This window comes from Electrophorus electricus, chromosome 6, assembly GCF_013358815.1.
Source record: "Electrophorus electricus isolate fEleEle1 chromosome 6, fEleEle1.pri, whole genome shotgun sequence".
Classification (NCBI taxonomy): Eukaryota; Metazoa; Chordata; class Actinopteri; order Gymnotiformes; family Gymnotidae; genus Electrophorus; species Electrophorus electricus.
Genome location: NC_049540.1, coordinates 2,251,537 through 2,279,190, shown reverse-complemented (window position 1 = coordinate 2,279,190; position 27,654 = coordinate 2,251,537). Strand labels below are relative to the sequence as shown.

At 40.9% G+C, this 27,654-nt stretch overlaps 2 protein-coding genes across 2 annotated transcripts in view; one reads left to right on the top strand and one right to left on the bottom strand.

Annotated features, from left to right (window-relative positions):
* LOC118240065 (globoside alpha-1,3-N-acetylgalactosaminyltransferase 1-like) overlaps window positions 1-2,175 on the bottom strand; it is an 8,984-nt gene extending 6,809 nt beyond the window's left edge. Inside the window, exon 1 of the mRNA XM_035526847.1 lies at window positions 2,081-2,175. Coding sequence (XP_035382740.1) covers window positions 2,081-2,175 — 95 coding nt within the window. The remainder of the gene's footprint in view (window positions 1-2,080) is intronic.
* A 1,329-nt stretch (window positions 2,176-3,504) lies between these two features.
* On the top strand, window positions 3,505-27,256 carry arap1a (ArfGAP with RhoGAP domain, ankyrin repeat and PH domain 1a). The gene is made up of 28 exons (XM_035526846.1): window positions 3,505-3,536; window positions 4,597-4,704; window positions 5,144-5,213; window positions 5,439-5,559; window positions 5,855-6,042; window positions 6,154-6,257; window positions 6,447-6,643; window positions 6,837-6,922; window positions 8,691-8,873; window positions 8,989-9,163; window positions 10,354-10,476; window positions 14,531-14,620; window positions 16,512-16,647; window positions 16,752-16,854; window positions 17,325-17,499; window positions 18,099-18,308; window positions 18,592-18,804; window positions 19,270-19,375; window positions 19,736-19,883; window positions 20,209-20,277; window positions 20,442-20,525; window positions 21,186-21,297; window positions 21,671-21,784; window positions 22,298-22,428; window positions 22,644-22,726; window positions 23,220-23,255; window positions 25,577-25,640; window positions 25,770-27,256. Exons 1-28 carry the CDS (start codon window positions 3,505-3,507, stop codon window positions 25,788-25,790), a joined length of 3,282 nt encoding a protein of 1,093 aa, XP_035382739.1. The 3' UTR covers window positions 25,791-27,256.
* The last annotated feature ends 398 nt before the right edge of the window (window positions 27,257-27,654 follow it).

Below are 27,654 nucleotides of genomic sequence, written 5' to 3'. Positions count from 1 at the left end.
AGAAGCAATACAGCATTACATCATGCCCACTTTTCCACTCTGAGTCAGTGAATAACAAGAATAATAATTTTACTCGTTATCTATTTCACCTATCCATTGTAGCAAATCGAACAACTTATGTTTCAAACACTTCAAATGCAGACTAAAGACCCATATATTTGTAGAATATTTAAATGACCACTGATCCTATGTTGACTGAGACTAGTACTTATTGTGGAGTATTGTTTATTACACTGATGTTGACTGCTCCTTTGTTGACTAACAAACTCTAGTACCTCTTTATTGCACTTATTGTTGTGTGAGATTATGCATTTTGTACTTCTAGGCATCAGCAGTGATCCCTGTATTTCTACAGTATTCTAGTTCATTGGTATATTGGACTTAAACCTAATCTACTGGCTAGGACGTGTTCTATGAGCAAACGGCAAAACACTTTTGTAAGTCCCTCTGGATACGAGCGTCTGCTAAATTCCGTAAATATAAATGTTTCAGTTGTCTACCCCACTTTCGCTCTCTCCGTTCCTTTCATTTCTGAGGTCCTGTTGTTGGTTTCATTTTAATCAGGTATTTTTTTTTCAAAACCACTTTTGCTTTTGAGACCAGAGATGCCGGGTGAGGGGCGAAAACAGAAAACCACAGAAGCAGCACTCATCATGAAAATGTAGTCTTGCGTTATTCATTTCTATACTGGCACACAGCATTAAAATTAGGTAGCCAGGTTCATCATTACAGTCCGACGCCAGTCGAGTAAAACGTACACTCGACGCCAGCAGTCGTAGCTAGAAATCAACTTACCCAAGTTTCAATATCCAACTTCTGGAGACAACAATCACTAGCTAGCTAGCTACCTTTTTTGTTGAAACCATAAATAACAAGCAAGCAGCGAAGTTAGCGCATCAAATGCGATCATTTTCAACAAGCTTGACTAAACAGCAACTCGGCATTTGCCTTCATTCTGCCCAACACGCCTATGCTAGGTTAGCCAAGACAGGCTAGGACAGCTTAGCTAGTCTAAATACTCGTGACTCGACATCAGAAACGGAGAACGAGCTAACTACTTATCTCTAACTACATCTCCTACAAGTAAACAACTTTATTAATCACTTACTGATCAAACTTCTCCGACAATAAGTCCATATTTACTGTCAAACACACCGAACGTCCAAAGGCAACGCTCGAGCCGAGGTAAACACGGGCAAAGCGCTTAAACTAGTTTGGGGTTTTTTTCCCGCCATGATGCTGACCAATCAGTGACAAGGCTGACCAGCGGCTCTTTTTCTTATTCGCTGGCGGCGAACACTCACACCGCGCTACTACCCACTATCGAGACGCGAGAGTTTCGGAGCCTTCAACATGGTGGAGAAAGAATATTAATCTGCAGGGGAAGTGTTTGAAGGGCAAAGGTGAAAAAACAAAAAGGAAGCATTAAAAAAGGCATCTACTGCACGACACGTGGCCACACGTGATGCATCATGTATAGTTTTCATTCTTCATTAGTTTATCATTATGTTATTAGGTAATACTATTAAATTATAATCGTTTCTCTATGTTAAAAACACGAGGGGAATTAAAACCTTTAAAATATGTATTTCACAAACACCTCCAAAGTAAAACACAGAGGGGAACTATTAACATTTGTTTCACACACACACACACACACACACACACACACACACACACACACACACACACACACACACACACACACACACACACACACACACACACAGATGTGATGATGTTAAAAAGAAAGCTATGATTAGGGAGCTTATACTCAGGAAAGAGAGCTGGTGGGAATAGCAGAATTGTGTTTCTGTCAGTGACCTCACTGTGATCAACCTCAATATCCCCCTCAATTGACAGTAGCAGAAGATCAAAGAAACTTCTTTCCCCACATTGGTTTCTGACATGAGGTTTGATCAACTTTCGTTTAAAGAATTATCACTCTCCTAAAGCAGCTGTCACTGGGACTGTAGCATATGTTTCGAGGAGCATAGTCAGATTCCATGTTGTTGTCTTTAAGGCACCTTAGCACAGCTTTGACCTTTCTGGATGTGAGAGCACATGATGAGTGGAATACCTTCGGTATTCAGTGACATAATTTTCATCTTTCATATCATAAAACTGGCACATGTCTCTGACAGATAGGGCATCTCTGTCAGTTGTCATGCTCATATCGTTATCTGAGGTGGTAAGGCAGTGAAGATGTGATAGGCTTGATCTAGTTGGTGTGTCATCCTGCCCCTTGAATCTCCAGTGTGGCTCCTGGGAGAATATGTCAAGAAAGGCAGAGAACACCTTTTCCTGGTAGTGCTCCTCTAAGCCTTGGGCTTGGCTATCCTCTGTATCAAACAGGGAGCTGTACTTGTACCTTTGAGGTACCTTCCTGTGTTATGCTTGTCCAGGTATTTCATCTGGACCCTCAGTGCCTATTGCCTCTGCTTGTCCTTTTGCTTCTGAAAAAATTACCTTGAACTCTTCATCCTTCCTTATTGCTTTCATTCATTGCATGACACCCTCCACAATGGTGTAGGATGCACCATCATCATACACCATCAGATCAAAGGTCTTTGCTCAGAAGTGAAGCAGATGCAATGGCAGTCTCATTGACAATGGGTGTGGCAATGTCCATGCACAGAATACATTTATAATCTATGCTACACAAGAGCATCCAGGCATCACCTCATATAGGGTCTGGTGGGTCATGCTCAGCCATGTTCTGGAGTAGCTTCATCATGGCAGAAAGAACCTTCAGGGATCTCAGTGTATCATTTCTGCATGCCCACTGAGTGTTAGACAGCCTTTTAAATTCACAGTCTTGGTCACGGTATATGGACAGTTTTGGAGATCTGTATAGACTCTCAACTAAACTGAAAAAAGAACAAAACACTGTGTTGACTTGGCACTCTACACCAAAAGAAGGTTGAGAACAGAGGGGAAAAAAAAATAATTTACCACCAAAAATTAGCAAAAAAGTTATTTTTAATATTGTAATATTTTTACATTTTGTAAAATATAATATTTTTACATTTTGTAAAAATATAATGTGCAGTTCACATTAAGAATCAGATTGCTTTGTAGTCCTTAAATGAACCAGTTTATTCTCCATAGAGCAGGTCTTCCACATGGAGGTGACCATGTTTAAAATAAATTTAAGACTGTGAAACATCTCTGAAACAACCAGGTTACTAGATGTCAGGTTACTAGAGTGCTGGTTAACGTGTAGCGTAAATGGGACACCTTTTAGTCACTATTTCATATTTCTCCCAAATAACATATGGAAATAAGAACAGCTTTCCTGGGAATTTGGCTATATTAAAATACAATGTATGTTAACACAGAGTAGGAGAGAAGCAACCAGATGTGAAAGGCTGACACCATCTGACACTAGGCAGCAGGCAAATATGACAATGATGTCATAGATATGCTAATTAGCACATGGCATCATCTAGAGACAATTAGTGACATTTAAAGCAGGCTTTAGTACTTGGCAAAAAGTCATGCATGGTATGTGTGACCGAACAGACTCGTGTCAGGTTAGGCTGGTTCTGGGTTCATGTTCTTCTAGCTCTGCCAGATTATAACCTGTCATAAACAGCTCATATATAGACAAATCTCTCTCTTGTCAATTAAACAGCATATGAAAGCTAAAGTGTATGCAGATGTATGTAAATGTGTTATAACCTGTGATAGTATACTGCACATCATTCACATCATATGTTCTGCATGCCAGTAAAAATTAAAACTCCATCAGAGTTTTGCACACACACACACACACACACACACACACACACACACACACACACACACACACACACACACACACACACACACACACAAACAAACACACACACACACACACACACACACATAACCACACATACAAAACAACAGCATAGCTTCCTCATTGTTCATATAAAGAAGTGTGTGTTGGAAATTCATCAGACAGAAGCTTTTGAGCTGGGACCAGTGTGTGGTGGTTCTTGACCTCATGTCAGAGTACTGTGTAGAGTAGTATTATTAGAAATAAATAGCAAAGTTACAGAGCAGGTATTTATGCTTGGCTGCAGACTACAGTAAATGTAGTCAGGACATAGTCTTAGCATATATCTCCTTATATCTCCATTAAGGATTTACACACAGACTGACATGGTGGATAAAAAGGTGAGTTCTTGTCTCTTTCTGTGTGCTTGTGTATATTCAATACACATATATTGAGTAGAATCGAGCTACTGCATTACTGACATTTTGTCTCTTTACATTGTTATGTATTTATTTGTTTGTCCAATAGGGGTCCATTGCAGTGGCGGGCCTAAAGAGTATTCGAAGTCTTTCTGTAGAAGAAGGCGGGACACACAATTTTTTTAAAAGAGAGCGGTGTGTTTGTGTGTGTGTGATGTGTGTGGTTTTAAGGATTAACTGATGTCTACATATAGTAATAAATGATGGGCAACATGGCCTGTGTATTGAAGAGTATGAACATTTAACACTATCTCTGCATATTTGTGTATCTATTGGTCTGTGTGTGTGTGTGTGTGTGTGTGTGTGTGTGTGTGTGTGTGTGTGTGTGTGTGTGTGTGTGTGTGATGTATGTAGTGACGAGAGTATTGATATACACTGTGTGGGTTTTCCTGATCATCCAGAGGATCTGAATCTGCAACTGATAATTAAATCAGGTTGGCTTGATAAAACTCCCCCTAATGGGTAAGTATGTGTGAGTTTGGGAAACAGGGTGTATGTGTGTTTGTGTGTTTGTTTGTGTGTCTGTGTATTGAATTTAATTTTTAGCATTTTCTTTTCACAACCATAGTGTTTGTGTGTGGGTGTGTGTGTGTTTCAGAAACATGTTGGCATTTTATTTTCACAACCATATCTGCAAAGCTTCAGCTGTACTTGTAATTTCAGGAACTCGAGATTCAGCCCATCTCTCATCAGTCTGTAATCAGGAAATCAGAATTTTCTTTGGAAGAGCTAAAATGAACAAATACTTAGGAATCATTTCATAATTAAGCAACACATTTTTGGTAATGTGACCAAATACTGTGTATTGTGTATTCTTCATTTATACATAGCAATATAATTCTTTTTACCTTCATTTGCAAATAGTGTTGAACGTGTAGTGGCAATTTTTTTTTTTTTTCAGAGGCCGGCAGTTTCAGAGGAGGTGGGTGCAGCTGGATTGGGAGTATCTGAGATATTTTCAGAACAACAAGGTTCAACCAGTCATCAGTTCAAACATTCAGTAAACGTTCATAGTATCAGAGTATATGTCCTTCTATTCCTGTAACTTCCCATTTGGTGTCTCTCTATATTCCCTTTGATCATTCACTACCTCTCTCTCTCTCTCTCTCTCTCTCTCTCTCTCTCTCTCTCTCCATCCCTCTCTCTCTACATCCCTCCATCTCATCCCTCTCTCTTATCCTCATCATGCTCTGCAGGAGGTGTACTCTAAGCGCATGGTGGCCCTGGCTTGTGTGAGCGAGGTAGTGCGTGTGGGTGAGAAGCGTTTTGAGATCATAACTCAGGGACGAACTTTTCTCTTCCGTGCACCAAATAGCAGTTGAGTTTTCACTACATGCTTAACTCACTTATAACTGCCTACTACACACTTAACTCCCTGCACTCTAATTTGACTACACACCAATGCCATTATACACTAAACTCACTAAACACTACACTCTGATCTCACTTCTCACTAATCTCATTACACTAAATTGCACTAACATACTTCTTAAAAATGATGTATTAAGCAATCTGAACATACTCAAAGGTTGTGTGTGTGTTGATGTGTGTCTTTGTGCATGCATGTGTGTGTGTGTGTGTGTGTGTGTGTGTGTGTGTGTGTGTGTTTTAGAACAGAGAGATGACTGGCTGAGCTGTCTATGGAAGGTTCTAGATAGTCGACAAGAGAAAAAGTGTGGGAATGGCTTTTTTAAAACTGCTGTTGTCAGTACTGAGGGCTACCTGGAAATGACATCACCACGCAACAAACTCTATACAGTGGTTAATAACCACAAGGTGTACCTGTTCAGAAATCGTGAGGTGTGTGTACAGTATATGTGTGTTCATAAGTGTTATGGGATGCTCACATTTCTGTAAACGTACACCTTTGAAAATGTTGCATGGCATGTGTATGTGTATATGTGTGTGCAGGAGTATTTGCAGGGTATAGGAATCACTGACATTGACATGTCTAGAGCAAGTGTGAAACAGACCAGCAAATTTGTCAAAATTACCACCTCTTACCGGACCTTCAGGTACACTTTAACTTAACAACAACGACCACAATAATAATAATAATAATAATAATAATAATAATAATAATAATAATAGCTCAATGACATGTATAATGAACTTTATAAGTGTCATTTTTACATTTCTTTTATTTCTTTCTTTCACAAACACACACAAAAAAAACCCCTTTCTCCTTGTCTTTTATAATGTAGTTTCATGGTGGACTCACAAGTGGAGTGGCAGCATTGGTATGCTTGTCTGATGGCATGTGTGAGCCAGTCATCATCAGACAGTGTGTGTGAGAGGGTTTGGAGTTTGGAGACAAATCGTGCGTGTGCAGACTGTGGTGCTGTAATGCCAGAGTGGGCCTCAGTCAACCTGTGTGTGCTGCTGTGTGAACAATGTGCAGGTAAAAACAAACACACACACACACACTCACACACACACACACACACACACACACACGGTATACCACTGCTTATAGAGTCATGTCTGTGTAAATACAGTTACACGTGCCCCTGTGTGTGTGTGTGTGTGTGTGTGTGTGTGTGTGTGTGTGTGTGTGTGTGTGTGTGTGTGTGTGTGTGTGTGTGAGATGACAGGTGTGCACCAGTCTTTAGGACAATCTGTATCCAAGGTTTACAATCTGAAGTCAGATGAGTGTGTGTGGACTGATGATCTCATTAAGGTATAGTGAGCTCTGATCTAACAACCACACTCTACACTGCTCAAGTGTACTAAAACCTGTATTTTTTTAACATTCTAGTGTTCAGTTTACATAATTTATAGGAATTGCCTAAGCAATTCCTAAGCATCATTGGGAATGAGAAAGATACTATATATGTGTAACTAATAATAATAATATTAATAGTAATAATAATAATAATAATACAGTTTCCATTAGAATGAACTTAATTCTGTCTGAATCAGTTTTTCAGATGGTTAGAAATTCACTCCACTTGTTGTTATTTTTTTGTGTATAATTTTTCCGCTACACAGATGTACAAAACGGAAAACTGTAAAGTTTAAAAAGTCTATGTGATCAGAATTTTTTTCTGATAAAACTAAAACAGAAATACTGATATTAGTTACTATGTCTACCAAGTATAAGAGCTCTACTTTTAAAGCAGGCTTTGACGCTTTTTTCTGAGCAATCTGAATGTACTGCTTAGTACCTTGGTGTTATCTTATAATTTAAGGCCCATATAACTGTCATCTAACTGCTGTCAACAGCCATGCAGAATGACACATTACATAATCCTATACATTGCTGCGAAACCAGTAGGTGCTTTCATAATGTCTAGATGAGACTAATGCAGTGTGTGGTGAGCTGCTGTGTCTTCAGCTGGCTCTGAATGTAGCAGCTTGTGTAATTCCCCGGACCAGAGTGAATCGCTTACATTTACAGCATTTAGCTGACACTTTTATGCAAATCCAGGTACAATTATGATTGAATAAAACTTGAGCAATTGAGGATTAAGGGCCCAACAGTAGCTAATTGGCAGTGGTGGTGTTTGAACGGGCAACCTTCTGATTACTAGTCATGTACCTTAAGCACTTTAGTCATGTCTGTCTTACTGAACAATGTCTTGCTTACAGTGATTAAAGCCTTTAATGGCTTTGATCAGTGTTATAACCCATCCCAGCCTCTTCTCTCTGATAATTCTTGGAACCACCTGCAACTAGAAAGACTTTTTCTCTCTGTACAACTCTCTTATATGGACAACCAGCTTGAGAGGTTTTTAAAATCCAGATCAAAATATATTTGTTTAGTTTGGCCCAGAATTCATTTTTAAGGTCATTCCTTTATCATTTATTATAGATTTTATTTGATATATTTCATTTTTGTCACGGAGTGCTCCTCCCCATAAGTCACGTGGTACGGCCCACCGTGTGCAGGGGGATCCACATGTACCGTGTTTGTGTTGTAACCACGCCCCACGGGATTGCACACACGTGTATAGGGTTTAATGTTAATGTCTTGTGTGTCTATTTAAACCCCTGTCCGTGTGTGCTCCCTTTGTTGGTCATTGTCTCTACGTCTGTGTCAATCCTGATTAGTATAGCCGTAACATTGTTTTGTGTAATCGTATATTAATGTATCGGTGTTCTATGTTTAATGTTAAGTGTACAGTCATGTTTTCCATCGGTGTTTGTGTGAGTGCCACCCTTGTTGTACATATTTAATGTCATTAAATGTTTCACATTGTCAAGGGAGTCTGTGCGTCCCTCCCCATGCCCTGCGGCACTCGGGCCAGCAGCAACATTACAATTTGTAGCATTATTATGTATTGTGTTTAAATGAAACTTTAATATGTATTCCATATTATGTAATGCACTTTGAGATTTTTATTATTTTATTTAAGTCATCTAACCTAAAGTTATCTGTCTGTTTTCTTCATCCTTGGGAAAATTCCTTCAGGGTGTGATTCACAGTTGTTGTTCTTTGCTGGTAGGTTTTCCTTTTAATAGGCAACAGTAAAGCCAACCAGTTCTGGGCAGTGGATGTTCCTGCTTGTGAGAGGCTGAGTCAGAATGCCAGCAGTTCCGAGCGTGTCAAACACATCACTGCTAAATACCAAGATGCCATGTACTGTAAACGCCACACCCTCTATGGTCAGCAGAAGGAACTCAACAATGTATGTACACACTCCAATTACCTAATTGTATAATGTTACACATGAGGGATTATTTAAAATATTGTTATGGGGTTTAACATGCTTATTCCTAAACAAATTCCTTTTCTGTCCTCAGGCACTGTGCACTACAGTACAGACTGATAATTTGGTGGAGACTCTCTCTCTGCTGTTCTCTGGTGCAGAAATCAGATGTTACACAGGCATCCCAGAATTCCCTTCTCCTCTAGCTCTGGCGAAGCACACAGGACAGCCAGCACAGGTGGAGCTACTGCGGCATCACCTGACCACAGGTAGACACTGCCACACACATGCACTCACACGTATGTTTACATACCTGGTAAAGCAAGACAATTTGTATTTTTAAATAAATGTAAATAGTGATGTGGAACTTAACTATTGAAGACATGATGAGGAAATTATAATGTATTGAAACTTATGTGGTGAGAGGTGAGATGAGGAAATCACCTTTAGAAGTGAAACTTGATATTCAAACAGGAAATACACACTTAAGTAGGAGCACTACAGTATCAAAACAAAGATAAGCTTTGAGGCTTTGATAACATGCTTCTTTAAAGAAGCAAAAGGTCATTTTAGAACCGAGAAGTAACAAATTATATTTATGAAAGTAATTATTTATTATGTGTACATTTTTTCTATGAAGTGCAGAGCACATGAGAGCACATGAGTCAAATTTCTTTGTAGCACTCAAATGAACCAGTTTATGCTCCATAGAGAGGGCCCCCAACATTGAGGTAGCCAAAATTAAAATAGATTCAAAACAGAATCTCTGAAACATCCAGAATAAAAGATGATTAATAATTTGAGAAAGAATCATTGGAAAATTATGTATTGCTTTTTTATATAAAAGGGTGCTGGGGAGATTTACTACTGGAGACATGTTTCAAAATATATGTCTGTGCTACTTAAAAGCATTATAGAATAATTGCAATTATTGCAACCTGCATCTTAAAGGCAATACATTTCTGGAAGATTTTGGGTGTGTAGGTCATCATAACATAGGTACTCTGAGGGGTCTGGCAAAACCAGATGCTTGTGGATATGAAAAAGGAGGTGATTTATTAATTGTACAAGGATAGGGGAATAATCCAAGGTACATGAAGGGGAACTCCAAAACGTAAAGAAATAACCAGTCCAAGTCCGAAACCAAAAGAGCAATGACAAAAAGAACCAGGCAGAAAATACAAAAGGGGTAGGCAAAAAGACAAAAACCAGAAATATAAGAACAGGGTACAATACACAGAAAGGCTATCCAAAAAGAATGCTCGGTATGCTTTAAGATAATCTGTCAGCAATACTTTGCAAAGACTGTGAGTCTGAAACATTCTTATATACACTTGTAATCAAGACATACAGGCGGGTTCAATACTCTGGCGACTCTGGCGATTGGTTGCGTCGTTGACCAGGTGACGAACGGGTTGCTGGGTACTGTAGTCTGAATTGGAATCTGGCATTATGACAGTACCCTCCCCCAAAGAGGCACAAGGTCAACAGCGAAGTCCCCTTGCCATCATGGTGGACTCCGGTCTAGTGCAGGCTCTATCCTTAGGAATGCAGCAAGGGCGACCCTGTGGATGGGGCACAGGTCTGTCCAGGTATTTCGGGTGTACGTCCAATCCAGTACATCACTTCAAGGGACCCAGCTTTGTCCCTTGGGGCCGAATCCCTCCCAGTCCACCAAGTATTGTAGTGAGCCACCCCTCCTCCTAGAATCCAGGATGCGACACACCATGTAAACCGGACTTCCATCATAATCTAGGCTCTGAGGAGGAGTCTCTTTCGGAGAATCCTCGTCCAATGGGCCAGCTATAACAGGCTTAAGGAGAGACATGAAATGACCTCGAGACACGGTAGTGAGCAGGAAGGTTTAGCTGATATGTTACCTCCTTGATACGCTTGATGATTTTGAAAGGGCCGATATACTTGGGGCCCAGTTTGCTGCATGAACCCAGCTTGTGGAAATACCTCATGGACAGCCAAACCCAGTCACCTGGTAGGTAGACAGAGGTCTCCCCCCTGTGCCTGTCTGCCATTTCCTTGTACCTAAGGAGGGCACTTTCGATACATTGATGAGTCTCATCCCATACCTTCTCACTGAGTTGCATCCAATTGTCCACTGCCGGGATGTCAGCGGTGACAGGGGCCCATGGAGCCATAAGGGGTTGATAGCCCAGAATGCACTAAAAAGGGGTTGAACTGGTAGAGGAACTGGTGAGCAAATTCTATGCCATCTCCACCCAAAGTAGGAACTTGGACCAGTCTAAAGGATTGTTCATGCAGAAACACCTAAGAAATTTGTCCAGTTCCTGATTAGTTCGCTCACACTGCCCGTTAGACTGTGGGTGATAACCAGACGTGAGGCTTACAGTAACTCCTATCCTATCCAGAAAGGCAGAGCAGAATCGAGACACAAATTGCAGACCTCTGTCGGATAATATGCCGAATATTCGGAACACCTGCATGAACAGTATCTCAGCAGTCTCGAGAATGCAACGAATCTTACCCCTCTAGAGAACTGATCCACAACTATGAGGATGGTAGTGTTACCCTCTGAACAGGGAAGATCAGTGACGAAGTCCAAAGCAATGTGCGACCAAGGTCTCTCAGGCACAGGAAGTGGCATGAGTTTACTGGCAGGGAGGGTCTTAGGTGTCTTGCTTTGGCTACAGACAGAGCAGGACAAAACGTAACAGTGGACATCATTCGTCATCGTCTCCCACCAATACCGGTGAGCTATGAGCTGACATGTACATTTCTCCACTGGATGACCCGTAGCGAGGGAGGAATGAGCCCATGCTAACAAACGGTCCAGGCAAGAAGCAGGTACATAACGCTTATGCGTTGGGCATTCCATTGGTGTAACAGCACCTTGTGTGGCTTGTTCAATCTCTCATTGGATAGAGGCCAAGTGGACCCAGGTAGAATGGTTTCCTTTTCCTCCAGTGTCTCCTTTCACTCCCCCAGATGGACATGGGAAAGGGTATCTGCTGTAGTATTCCGAGTTCCTGGACGATATAATCCTGGACATAATCTTGAAATTGAATCTGGAGAACAACAATGACCAACGGGCTTGGCGGGGGTTGGGTTATCTGGCCATACGCATATACTCCAGGTTCCTATTGTCTGTAATCACTAGAAAGGGATGATTAGAATCCTCCAGCCAGTGTCTCCATTCCTCTAGGGCCAATTTAATGGCCAATAGTCTCCGATCCCATAATTTTGCTCTGCAGGGGAAGGTTTCTTGGAGAAATAGGCCACTGGACGAAGTTTGTCCCCTTGATGCCTCTGCGAGAGCACGGCCCTGATTCCAATATTAGATGCATCTGCTTCTACAATAAACAAGACTGTAGGATCCAGGTGTCAAAGGATGGGGGCCATGGTGAAAGCCTCCTTTAACTTGACGAATGCATCCTCAGCTGCCAGAGTCCAATCCCATTTAGTAGAAGACCATTTAAGGACAGATGTGAGGGGGGCCACTATGCTACTGAAGTTTCTTATGAAGTGTGGATAGAAGTTCACGAAGCCCAGGAAACTCTGTAGCCTTTTGACGGTGGTGGATACCGGCCAATGAAGGATGGCTTCTATTTTTTTGTCATCCATAGTAACTCCCCCATGGCTTACTACATACCCCAGGAAGGTCATGGTCATGATATGGAATTTACATTTCTCCCCCTTTACATACAGTACATTCTCCAGGAGAATCTCTAGTACTGAACGCACATGTCGGATGTGCATCGGAAGATCAGGTGAGTAAATAAGAATGTTGTCAATATACGTGATGACATATCATCCTATTACCGTTCGAAGAACATCATTGATGAATGCTAGGAATATCGAGGGTGTGATGCTGAGACCATACAGCATCACCTTGTACTCATAATGCCCCTTGTGGTGACAAAGGTGGTTTTCCATTCATGTCCCTTCTTGATCCATATAAGATTATACATGTTACAGAGGTCCAATTCTGTGAAGACCTTTGTCTCTTAGCTGTTTCAGGGGCTGAGTGGTAGCGGATAAGCATACTTCCTTGAGATCAGGTTTTGGTTTCGGTAATCAATGCAGAGAAGAAGGCCACTGTCCTTTTTCTTTACGAAGAAAAAACCTGATGTCATGGGGGAAGTGGATGGCTGAATGAAACCCTGCCCTAGTGCCTCCTCTATATATTGTTCCATGGCTCTTTCCTCTTCTTGGGAGAGGGGATAGATGCATGCCTTTGGTAAAGTTGTACCCTCTAGGAGTTTGACAGAACAATCACATGAATGGTGATGGAGTAACAGGGTTGCCTTCGCCCTGCTGGGGGGGAACGAAAACTTGTTCGTCAGCAGGGCTCTCAATCATCGTGGCGCAGAGTCATAGTGTGGGTAAAGTCCAACAGTTCTCCTGACAATAAGCCGACCACTGGGTTATCTCCATTCTGGGGCCATGAAATATATTTGGGTTATGTTGCTCCAGCCACAGCAGGCCCAGAATGACTGGAAATGATGAAGCTTGCAAGACTAGAAAGGATATGAGTTCAGAGTGGAGGGAACTGGTGGTGAGTTGTACAGGGGTTGTGCAGAGAGATATGGGATGATCAGGTCGTGTACCAGATGGGCATGAATGAAGTTGCCCTCTGGCCCGCAATCAACTAGGGCTGTGAACATAGAGGACGGAGTATGAGACCCAATATAAACTGTCAATGTGAATGATTTAGGTTAGGTAGGAGACGACAGTCCCTGACTAGATGGCCTGCTGATCCACAGTATAAACACAGACCTCCTTGGAACCAGCATCATCGTTCCTCCCCAGATAAGCGAAAGGAGTCACATTGCATAGATTCCACCATGGGTTCTTCTCTGACTTCCGATCCAGGACTGGGAAAGGGATAGTTGGAGTGAACACTACCAGACACAGATCTGATTGGACGCCTCCGATTGGTTGCGTCATTGACTGGGTGACGAATGGGCTGCTGGGTTCTGTAGTCTGCATTGGGATCTGCCGTTATGACAGGTACATAGGTAAACATAACATAGAACATAGAAAAAAAAAACTGGTGGCTCATTCAAAGAAAGTGTCACAAATGCCACGATATTCAAAATGTCAAACAAGCTGAGTTCAGTCAAAGCTCAGTCAAAAATCAGTCAACGCTCAAATATTAGTCAATGATCAGTCAAAGATTAGTCAAAGCTCAACAATTATTCAAAGATCAAAGTTCAAAGGTCATTCAAAGATCAGTCAACGCTCAAAGATCAGTCAAAGATCAGTCAAAGATCAGTCAAACCTTGGTCAAATCTCAAATATTAGTCAATGATCAGTCAAAGATTAGTCAAAGCTCAACAATTATTCAAAGATCAAAGTTCAAAGGTCATTCAAAGATCAGTCAACGCTCAAAGATCAGTCAAAGATCAGTCAAAGATCAGTCAAACCTTGGTCAAAGCTCAAAGATCGGTCAAAGCTCAGTTAAAGATCTGTCAACACTGAGTCTGGTATTATTTTCCAGACATGGTGCTCAAGGGCAAAATACACAAGCTGAAGATAAAAATAACAAATGTTTCAGTCTGTAGTCTACATAATAATAATAATAATAATAATAATAATAAAGGTGTTTAAATACTAGGTTATCCTTTAAGGCATGCTCACAATATCCTCTTTCCACACAGTCGGTCACACGTCTGTTCTCTGTCATAATGGATACCTATTCAAGGTTGCTTCCTCTGCAAGGCCAATCACTGACTACAAACCGCAAGCAGGTAGGTGACTCTGACTTGACCCTTACCTCTCTACATGAGGGTTAACCCTAACCCTTACCATTCTATATGAGGGTTATCCCTAACCCTTACCTCGCTACATGAGAGTTAACCCTAACCCTTACCTCTTTACATGAGGGTTAACCCTAACCCTTACCTCTCTACATGAGGGTTAACCCTAACCCTTACCATTCTATATGAGGGTTATCCCTAACCCTTACCTCTCTACATGAGGGTTAACCCTAACCCTTACCTCTCTACATGAGGGTTAACCCTAACCCTTATCACTCTACATGAAGGTTAACCCTAACCCTTACCAGTCTACATGAGGGTTAATCCTAACCCTTACCAGTCTACATGAGAGTTAACCCTAACCCTTACCTCTCTACATGAGAGTTAACCCTAACCCTTACCTCTCTACATGAGAGTTAACCCTAACCCTTACCTCTCTACATGAGGGTTAACCCTAACCCTTACCACTCTACATGAGGGTTAACCCTAACCCTTACCATTCTACATGAGGGTTAACCCTAACCCTTACCTCTCTACATGAGCGTTAACCCTAACCCTTACCATTCTACATGAGGGTTAACCCTAACCCTTACCTCTCTACATGAAGGTTAACCCTAACCCTTACCATTCTACATGAGGGTTATCCCTAACCCTTACCTCTCTACATGAGGGTTAACCCTAACCCTTACCTCTCTACATGAGGGTTAATCCTAACCCTTACCAGTCTACATGAGAGTTAACCCTAACCCTTACCTCTCTACATGAGGGTTAACCCTAACCCTTACCACTCTACATGAAGGTTAACCCTAACCCTTACCAGTCTACATGAGGGTTAACCCTAACCCTTACCACTCTATATGAGGGTTATCCCTAACGCTTACCTCTCTACATAAGGGTTAACCCTAACCCTTACCACTCTACATGAGGGTTAACTCTAACCCTTACCACTCTATAGAGGTTAACTCTAACCCTTACCACTCTATACAGGGTTAACTCTAACCCTTACCACTCTATAGAAGTTAACTCTAACCCTTACCACTCTATAGAGGTTAACTCTAACCCTTACCACTCTATACAGGGTTAACTCTAACCCATACCACTCTATACAGGGTTAACCCTAACCCTTAGCACTCTACAAGCAGCAGTAAATCCTGCTTTATGAGACAGGTTCCTGATTACACTTGTTCAGTCTTAGCTGCATCATGCACCTACCACACTGGCCCTCTACAGAGACACCATCCCCACCCCTGTGCTACTGCCAACCACAAACACCCATCAAAAGGTGGACTTGACTGATCCCTGAACAGAAATTCAGGATATAAAGCAATCCAGGTGGGAATTAAACTCACAGTCTTCAGCTCTAAAGACTGATGTCTTATCCATATTGGACATTCTAAACTTGTAAACAATTCATTACGTGCTGATTTGTGTTGTGCTGAATGGTATGCTTCCCAATAAAGATGTTGGTTTTCATATCATATTTTAAGCTTATTTTAAGTATTGATGTAGAATCAATCTTGTCAGTAAATCCTTTAAGTAAGGAGGAGTGGATGGCAGCACCCAGACCCCTTTAATGATGCACATTAAATTTGACTGTAGATGATGTGTGTGAATCATGTCTTTGACCTGACATGTTAGATATGGCAAAGTGAAACAGATGCATTTACAATTACATTCATGGCATTTAAAAGACGCTCTTTTCCAGAGCGACTTACAAAAGTGCTTTGTCATTTACTCATAGAATACAGATACACATAAAAGTCATTGTTATGTTAATTTAATTTACTCAGCAAATGTCTTGTGTGTTGTTTGAGTTTGTGGGGAGCCATGAGTTTGAAGGCTTTCATAAAACAGAAGTAATGTTCTTATCTGTGTTTTGTAGATTTTTCTCAGAGGTGGTGTTGCCTGGGCAACGGACTGTTCAGTTACTATAAGACTGAGCAGAGCACTAACAGGTGTGGCTGCATAAAAATGAGTGACATCATCTGCCTGTCCTTCAACAGTCCAGGGATTCATGGGTAACACTCTCCAGCTCTGGCCTGATACTTTTCATTATTTAATGACTGTACTTTCAGTTGTTTAGTCCAACATGGCTATGGTGTCTCTTTTGATTGGTTGGCAGGTATGAACATACCTTTGAGCTGTACACTGATAGTGGGCGGGTCTATCTTTTTGGAGCTGATGACATCGTTACTATCAAAGAGTGGATCAGGGCATTTGCTATAGTAACCAAGATTACTTATATTACTCACACCCTGCTCCTTCAAACACAAACTGTACCTTTACTACCATCTCAAACTCATACTGGACCATTTCTATCACCTCAAACTCAGACTGTACCATTACTGTTTTTTCACACTCAGACTGTGCCATTTTTAACATCTCAAACTGAGACTGTACTATTATGACTGTACTATTACAATATAAGTGTAAGGTAAACTCAAACTGTAGTGTTGATTATCTCTCTGCACTGTGAGGCTATGTAGTTACCCCCTTCTAAATTGGACTGAATTCAATGATCACAATATGGATAACCAGTGATAACCAGTCAGACACTACATGCTTTTCTCAGGGAACCAGGGATTATTTTTACTTGAAGAGAGGTTAAAAGGATGAAAGGAAATTCCATTATTTTCTTCTGGAGAGACAAACCAAAGTTTTGTCTGTCTGTCTGTATCTCTGTATGTTCATCCAGGCACTGCTTCCTGCTGTTCTGAGTGATGTTTGTGGACTCTGTGATCGTCTGGGCCGCCTACGCTGTGCTGAAGGCAGTTCTGGAATTGGTTGGTTCTGCCTTAGTGGCTCTAGACTGCAAGTTCTTCTTCATGATTCAGTACAGAATGTTGACCTGCGCAAGCTACTTACACTCAGTGAGTGACAGAGCACACACACTGTAATGAAGGGCTTTTATTTTGTACACTGTAATGAAGAACCTTTATTTATGCACCACATTCAAAATCTCTGTTGTCCAGCCCCATTATTATTCCATGATTGGACAGTTTATTTGCCGGGTCACTACTTCCCACCAATGAGAATCTTGGCTTCTGCACATCAACGTCTGAAACACGGTTGCCATTTGTCCATCAGCAACTGGCATTGCAGGCCAGCCTGGATACAGACAGACGTGGTGCACTGGTAGTCTAATTGGGCCATTCTTTTCTCTGCTTTCTTTATTGTGCATCAACAAAGTGTACAGTAAAGAAACCCACTTTCCTTCTTTGGAGGAAAACATCTTTCAGCCATTACTAGAGGATGCAGCTGTAACTCTACAACCAATTATAATTAAACCAGTACACACACACACACACACACACACACACACACACACACACACACACACACACACACACACACACACACACACAATATGCCTACATAATTCAGCTTTAAAAAACAATCATATCATTTTTTTGCTGGTTGCTGATATTCAGGTGTGCATGCATGTGTGTTTATGTCTGTGTGTATACAGCCCTCAGTGACAGTGTGGGGGATATGGTGTTTTCGTGGAGAGGTGGATCTCTACATGTCATAGCAGAGAACAAGCCCCATTTTCCGGGCTGGGTACGGTCCATCGGACTCTGTGGCGGGGCAGGAGACCAGCCACTCTCCCTGCAGCAGCTCACCGAGTCAGGCATCCCCATCGCTGTTGACCGCTGTCTCGACCACATCACACGTCATGGTACACACACACACACACACACACACACACACACACACACACACACACACACACACACACACAATTTTCCAAATAAGCAAAACTGTAACAAGTACCTTGTTTTCAAATACTGTATTTCTTGCATATAAATAGAGTGTTCATAAGTGTATTGGGTTTGTGTGTGTGTGTGTATGTGTGTGTGTGTGTGTGTGTGTGTGTGTGTGTGTGTGTGTGTGTGTGTGTGTGTATGCGCGTGTGTGTATTTGTGTGTACCATGATGTGTGATGTGTGTGTGTACTGTCAGGTCTCATGTCCACTGGCATCTACAGGAAGTGTGGTGTTCATTCCCATGTGTCAGCTCTGCTGGAAGAATTCCTGCGTGATGCACGGAGTGTTTGTGTTCCCGAAGATATTGCAGTAGACAATGTGACGAACACACTGAAGCGTTTTCTCCGAGAGGTCAGAGAAGGATTGTTTAATGGACAGCAAAACTCACAGAACTGGCTTTGTACTGCAGGTTAATGACATGCACACATACACAAGCACCTGTTATCATCCCTCTTCCAAAAAAAACTACAATCTTTGAGAGGTAGTGTTCGAGAGGTTGACAATGAGAACAAGGGTGTGTGTGTGTGTGTGTGTGTGTGTGTGTGTGTGTGTGTGTGTGTGTGTGTGTGTGTGTGTACAGCCCTCTGTGATACTGTGGGGGATATGGTGTTGGTGGTGGGGAAATAGTGTAGAAATATTGAAGACTACTGTGAGATTAGAACAGTGCTGTAAAACCTTTCTCACTGCTGCCTGCACTGGACTGCAGTGTCATTTACATTTACATTTCTTTGCAATGTCAGTACTTTTAGCCTCTTCTCACATATATGGTGGCCATAGATAAAGCTGCTTCCATCCAATATTGCTTTTTTGTTTGTTTTTGTTTTTTGTTTTTTGGTGTTTTAATCCTGGTGTCATTGTGTCATACTTTCTGCAGAGTTAACAGATAACTGTAACAAAACCAGCAGATACCAGACACTCCTGTCCAGCTTGCCTGAAGTCAACAGAGAGACCTTCAAAGCTCTCTTTAACCACCTCTACTGGTACCCGTCATTACTTTGCTGTAGATGTTTTCAAAAGCTTTGTTTGTTAGGTTCACAATTCAGGAAGAAAGCACGTGAAGGAGACAAAAATTCATATTATTATTTTCATTGTTGTTTTCACTTCCACAAACCAAACACCAACATCTGAGGTTTCATTGCCTTTTTCAAGACAGACAGACCTTTGTGTCTAATTTCCCGTTAGGGATTAGCGAAGTGTTATCTTATACGTGCGCTGCCTTTTGGGACTCTTCCAAAAAAGGAAGTTTTTCAGATTTCAGGACTGGGAAAAGTCTTTCTGGTATATATATTCCCCTTTGCTTTGAGGAACTGTGTGTCTAAGTGCTAACCACTTTCTGTTAGCGTGCAGAACTTCTCCAACATAAACCACATGACGACACGGAATCTGGGACTCGTGTTCGGGCCGACTCTCTTTCAGACGGATAAAGCCGACCCCAGGACCTTCAAAGTGGTGGAGGACTTGATTGGAAGTTACTGTGCCATCTTTAATGTGAGTCCAGCCTGAAACCAGCAGGTCACAACCTTTAAAGTAATGCCTGTCTCCTTGACTGTCCATGAGGACCTGAGTGCTTGTTAAAATTGCTATGGTTCACATGCGTCATTGTTAACGTCACACTGAATAATGAGATAATCTTTCTTTACAATGGTGGCAGTAATAGAATTTCTTTTTTACACATCTGACACAAGTCTAATAGTCTCTAGAATTACTTGTATACTCAGAAGAAATGGAAAGCACCTCAGTCATAGATGCTGTGACATTGCACTGACATTTGAAAGACAGCTAAACACACAGCTAAACAAATGTTTTTCCCCAGATCTCAGATGCAGAGCTTCAGAAGCAGATGGACATGACCCTTCTCATTCTAAACAAGCTCAAAGACCAGGTGAGAGTTCAAGGTTTCAAAGGGCCTCTGGGTAATTTAGACGCTCAACACCTTGCATCTCCACACAGTGCACACCTTGGTGAAACCCATGGCACAGTCTGAACATGTTCACATGTGCAACTTCCTGCCTTCTTCGGATGACTGATGTTGTCACTGTGTACCAGGCCTCTCTGACACCTGTCCCCTCCCACACCGTCTGTGCCATTTACCTGGAGAAGAGGGAGGAGGATGCAGAACTCCTTGTGCAGGTGAGTCACCTTTCAGCAGTGTTCAGCTCAAGCTCGAGCTTGAAGCTTCACCTGCTCCTATATGACAATGGGCTTTTTTTTTTTTTTTTTTTTTACTAGGGATTCAAGAATTACATCATGGCCTTAAAGTGTAATCTGTATATAAAATGCAATATTTAGTAACTACACAGACAGTATTTCAAGTCCTGTACCAACTGTCAGTACACTCCAGCCTGTGAAACAAAGCACGTCCACTGTTTTAAGGATTTGTTGACCAGAGCTGCGCATACTGAACCAGACATTCCCATGTTAGCTTAGCTAATATCCCAAAAAATTATACCACTTAGCCATGTTGACAGAAGCCTTCAGCTTTAAGCATGTTTTCATTTTCATTTTTCTCAAAAGCACTGGTCAGGAGCTCTAAGGGACTTGGAATTTAAGTTAATTCTGATTCAGTATACATAAGCAAAATTAAAGTAGAATACACAGATGAAATAAAGAGTGCTCTCTCTCTCTCTCTCTCTCTCTCTCTCTCTCTCTCTCTCTCTCTCTCTCTCTCTCTCTGTGTGTGTGTGTGTGTGTGTGTGTGTGTGTGTGTGTGTGTGTGTGTGTGTGTGTGTGTGTGTATGTGTGTGTGTGTGTGTGTGTGTGTGTGTGTGTGTGTGTGTGTGTGTGTGTGAGGTCGGGATGAGTACAACAGTAGAGGAATTGGTCCTGGAGGTTTTAGAGATGTGTGGAATCCAGCCAGCAGATGGAGAGTTTTGGAGGTGTTATGAGACCAAGGAAGAGATTGGTCAGAAAACATTCCTCAAACAGAGTTGTCAAGCTGTTTTTCTTTATTTAAGTGCAGAAAACAATATTCTTAAATATTCTTTGAAATGAAATATTGTTTTAAATGAAGGTCCGACTGAAGTGCATGTAAATAGTCTAAGAATATAAACTATTAATATATATCTCTAAGCTTAAACCATGTCCACACAGTAACACAAGTGGAAGGACTGAAAACAGATGGATAAATTTTGATACATTTGCAGTGACTGGAATATGGTTGTTGTTTTATACCCTGCACATTGCTTTAAAACCAACTGATAATAGCATTAATGAAACAGGTATAAATACAGATTCAAAGATTTAAAAATAGAGTCATAAAAATGTCTGTTTATCAGAGCGAGAGCTGCACTACAAGGAAGCAGTGCTGCCAGTCTGTTACTCCCTCAGCCCACAGAGCCACCTGTTGGTCAAGAGAAGCCATTACACCAGTGACATCAATATGTATTTGAGTATGTGCAATTCTGCATCAGCTTCCTGTTATCTCCCAGATTAAGTATAAGATCCTTCTACAGTTCAGAGTGCTACTACCTGCGTCTCTGAGTTCATTCACTTATACGGTCCCTCATACTCCCATAGATCCTCTAGCTCTGTTCTTTTTACTGTCCCACAAACTTGACTTACATTTATGGCATTTAGCACTTTTATGACACTTTTATCCAGTGTCCAACAGTGTTAACTTGGCAGTGGTGGGGCTTGGACCAGCAAGTTTCCAATTACAAGTCCAGTACCTTCACCACTGAGCTACATGTAACCAAGGTTCCTTTAAATATGAACTAAAAACTTTCCTCTTCACTGCTCTTGGGTCTTCCAAGTTTCCCACTTGTGAAAGGCACTATATACATTGAAATTATTATTATTATTATTATTATTATTATTATTATTATTATAGTGGTGACCTCACTTTCTCTTTACACTTTGTCTCTTGACTCTTTACACAAGCCCACCTCTGTTTCTTCAATCAGGTGGTAAAGAGGAAGTGTGCAAGCTGGGAGCACTACGCATGAGTGAAGTTAAAGGGGGCAAATGCAAGAGCTTTTCCAACCGCCATTGTGAGCTGAGTGGCTCCACCTTCAGGCTGTACAAAGAACTGCAGGTGTGTCTATACATGGGTATAAACCTGAATATATGACATAATATATGTGATATAATAGTGGAGAAATACTCTGAATAAACTTAATTTGATCAGGAGTTGTTCAGTCTAAGGCCCCTATAAAGACAGCTCTATGTGTGTGTGTGTGTGTGTGTGTGTGTGTGTGTGTGTGTGTGTGTGTGTGTGTGTGTGTGTGTGTGTGTGTACTTTTATTGCAGGGCTCTCAGTGTGAGAAGGAATGGCCAGTACAAGAAATAAAGGTCTACCAAGGCTATATGAGTAAACTCCAGCCACCGACACCGTAGGTACACACACACACACACACACACACACACACACACACACACACACACACACACACACACACACTCACACACACACACAAACTGCAGCCATCTACGCAGTAAATACACACACACAGAAAGTACAGACACGTAGACACACACATATATATATATATACACACAGACACACAAACTTCAAACACCTTCATTGTAAATATATTACACACACAGACACACACATGCATATACACACATACAAACTACAGCCAACTACACTGTAATTACAGCCACGTATGCTATAATTACACATATACATTTACACAGATTACAGACACCTACAACATAATTATATACACACACAAACTACTGCTACCTACTCTGAAATTACACACACACTCACCTCACACACAAAGTACAGCCACATATACTGTAAATAACACACACAATTTTTAAGAGTAATATTTCTGAAAGTTATTGTTAATGCACTGTAATTTATTTGTTTGCTTGCAGGTGGGGCTTAACAGTGTTTCATGACCAACAGCAGTGGTGAGAAACAGTACAAATTATTGGATTAAGACTAAGCAAAGACAACAAAAAACCTGGAACTGATTCACCATTGGCATGGCAATAATGCCTTAATCCACTTAATCCACTTAATCCATATAATCCACATAATTCACATAATTCACATAATCCACATAATCCAGAACAATCATACATAGTTTTGATTATCATGAGAGATGTAAGATTCTAGGATGTTGTTAGAATTTTTGGATCACTCCAGCTGACAAGGCACACAATCTTGGGATACTTCAGGACAATCATTCTCTGTTCATGTTGCTAAATTGACTCAGTTATGCAGGTTCCTCCTCTATAATATCAGGGAAATCCATCCATTTCTCTCCACAGAAGGCCCTCAGGTGTTTGTTCGGGCCCTTGTCAGACTGGCCTACTGCAACTCACTCCTGGCAGGTCTTCTCCTCTGTGCCATCAGACTCCTGCAGCTCATCCAGAATGCAGCCGCTTGGCTTGTTTTTAATCTCCCAAAGTTCTCACCTCTTACCCCCCTGCAGTGTTCCCTCCACTGGCTCTCTGTAGCAGTTCCATCAGATTAAAACAGTGACAATCTCCTACAAAGCCAGAACAGGGTCAGATCCCATCTACCTAAAGGCACTACTCATTGTTCCCCACACTGCCTTAGAGCCTCTAGTACTGATCGACTCAAAGCACCATATCCCTCAAGACACCAACTGTTCTGTGTCTTGGCCCCCAGGTGGTGGAATTAACTTCCACTGGCTGTTCCTACAGCTGAGTCACTGGCTGTCTTCAAACAAAGACTGTAGACTCATTTCTTGAGTGAGTCACTCATATATGTGTGGAAAGGTAGTGCCTGGACCAGTTGTCATGTCAAGACAGATGACAGGTACCCATGTCCCTACCTATAATCCTATAAATAGATATAGTAGGCATGATTTGGTAGTGTGGGATCCCATAGCATCCAGGTAGTTGATTTTAAGTTATGTTAAATGCATTTTCTCTGCATATGTTGATGTATTTTACATGCTCTTCATTTGGGGAAGATAATCACAGCGTAATATAATTCCCTCACAGGGCACTTAGCATTGGTTGGAATAAAGGAGATGCTATAGGTATGTCTGCCAAGCCTTACAGCAAAAATGGGTTTGATTACAAGACTGCTGTGATGGCGGCAGTGAGAGAGTGATACGTTAGTGTGGATGAGAAGACTCTTTAAGAAGCCAAAAGGCAAGGCAGAACTAAAGTGTGTGTGTGTCAGTGGGCATGTCCCTCTCTCTGGGTGCCTGGGCATTGTGACAACTCTTGTCTGTTTCTGTGTTCCTTACCTAGGATGACTCCTGAACTATTGCTGTATCCAGCATATGTCCGTCCTATTGATCGCTACACTTCTTGTTTTTTAATCTCTATTTCTCTTCATTAATGTGGTCGGAGGGTCTAAACTGTTTGCATTTGGGTAGGAATTGTGTTTAGGTTGTGTTAAATACGGGATTCGGCAGTAGTCACAGTGTTTGTCACACGTGTTCGTAAAAAGAAAAGAGAAACGTCCACATGAGTCAGTGTAAAAAGTACAAGCAATAAAGGTGTTTATTGCAGATTAGCAACAAAATCACATCTCAAGGGACATTCTAAAACAGTTATTCCTAATTTGAAATGCAACAAGGTACGAAAACTGTGTTGGTCCCAGGAATCAAAACGTGTATCTTAATTAAAGTGACCATATGCAAAGGTTTATGAACATAATCCAAAACATAAAGAAAAGCATCCTATGCCTTTAACTTGTACTTAAACAATAGAAATTACACTCGTGCCATCTATATGAGTATTATAATAAATTACAATAATTTAATTACAATAATTACAATCATTTATGCACTTATACTATTTATGGCATTACAACAATACGCTAAACTTACAAAATACATTTTTAATAAATACAAGCAAGGCTAACAGTACAATTCGTACATGACTAAAGTACTTTGGCACCCACATTGAGGGTTGTATGTTGCTTATATGTTAAATAACAGCACTAGGCGACAAAAAAAAGCTCTGGCCCCGCCCCTCTCCTGGAATATTAGTGTGGATTTACACTCCTGAATCATCCATGGAGAAAGAAGTGTGACGACTGAGAGTGATCAAACCTATTTGCCTTAGGTGTAATGTTTGTGTTAGATTTGACACATAGCTTGGCTTTGTCAAGCTGCCGTTTCCACTGGCAATCCACATTAATAAGATTTATTTATGACAGAGACTACAAAGCTCGGGTGTGTGCCATACACTGTAAACCATACACTGTAAGCATTAAGACATAAAAGTCATTTCTTTCTCTCCAGGTACTTTTGCTGTGATTCTGAAGATGAATTCATAGAGTGGATTGCCACTATTATGAGCCTTCAGGTGATTACCTCATGACACCAGTACCATAGATATGCTACACCAGTACCACACCAGTACCACTGTATATGCTTCTCTGTTTCTCCTTTTTTTCTCCCTGTTTCTCCCTGTTTCTCTGTCTCTGTTTCTCAGCATGGTGGGGACTTGGGCTGATGGAGGAGGAAGATGGATGCTGTTGGATCCTGTTTTTTTTTGTTTTGCTATTTTTTACAGGGGGCCTTAACAAACAAACTAGAAATGTTTGTCATGTTTTAGATCTTCCTCAGGTTTCTATATATAAACATGCATACTCGCATTTATATTACATATTTACGCTTTATGCACTAACAGATTATATTACACCTTTATGTTCTAACAGATTAACTTCTTTGTTTTCATACAATGAACACTGTTACCAGAAAATCAGCAAATGTAGGTATTTACCAACTGAAAAAAAAAATCACAAATATGCACAAATGCTAAACTTTAAATAACTGCATATATAATTCTTCACATACTAGTTTGCACTAACAGTAATGAAAGCTACACACATTAAGATTGTAGTTTGAAATGGATTCCTACAGTATATGTATGGATTTACCATTTTGATGCCAGTAATTGTTCTTATTCAGAAAACATTTTGATAATGACCTTCCCACACAGTCATACTCATTAAACCTTTTTTTTTTTTTGTGTACATTGTTTTTTGTTTGTTTTTGTTTTCACAAAAAAGGTCATGAGTGTGGCTGCTGGGTTATGGATGGTGACAGAAAATGTCTGAACTTCACGCAGTCGCTCTGGTTTATCAGTGAGAGGGATTGCCCTGCCTATTGACTCTTACCTGTATCATAATGTATGTCAGCAGATAGATAAAAGCAGTATGGCTATAGTGGAAGTGAATCATTAACTTTTAAAAATCTTGTCAATAATGTCTGTTGTACTCGGAGGAACTTAGTGGACAATACATAAGCCAAAGCAAATTTATTTGTAGGCCTACAGCATACATTTCACACGCAAAAAAAGAGTGCTTTATGTTGGCAAGGATGAAAGCAGACATAAAAAAAAAAAATTTAAATGAGAGCTTTAGAAAAGAAAAAAAGGAATACATTGGCATTCATTGATGTCATAAAAATGTTAAGGTCAAAACAGAGGTCACGAGTTGGGTGTGACACAACTGAGCACAGTTGCATGTGTTCTCAGAAGAGCTGTATTTGTCCCTCGCTGTTGGAACTCAGATCACCTGCTGTTTTCATTAGACCTGTTTGCTATCATAGTGTTATCTCATCTATTGCTGTTGATGGGTTTGTCTTACAGGTTATTCCTATTTTGGTTCCCTCAAACGCTGTCATGTCATCTAGCTTTTGAACAATACACTGTGCATTGACCCTGATTTTGGATTAAACTTGCATTTAGATCCCATACTCATTTTTGTCTGTCACTGGGCTGCATACATAACCATACCACAGATTGATTGGAAGCACACTCATAGCAGTTCCTGTAGGGGGACATGTCTGGTCTGGGGTTCTGTAGCCTGAGTGTGTTCTCCTTAGTTCCATGGTTTGTGGGGTGGAGATACCAGCAGGTTATCCAAATTGCTTGCACCTGTGAATGGTAAACAGTAGTCTGTTGAACAGCTTGCAAAGTGAGTCTTCTGAGGTGTGGTGGAGAAAGGCGTCAGGCTTAAATGTGTTGGGTTTGTGGAGCCTGTTATGTATCTGACGGCAGTTTAACTGAAAGCCTGGAGGTCACTGGTACTGACCTTACCGCAGGTTTTAGTTTTAGTCATTTTTCACTGATATAACCATTCTTTATGTTGTCAGGTTTAATACACAATGTTACCAGTGAAAGAAAACATTCAGAGATCAGCTACATCTGTTGTGAAAGCACTATATAGGTTTTGAAGTTCTTAGAAGGGCTTCAACATTCAACAAAAAACATTTTGTCTTATGGAGTTTTAAAGTTGTAAGAGTGTAAACATTATGATATAAATATCTATTGCTTTGAACATAAACTGGTTTCCTCTTTCTGTTCCTTCCAC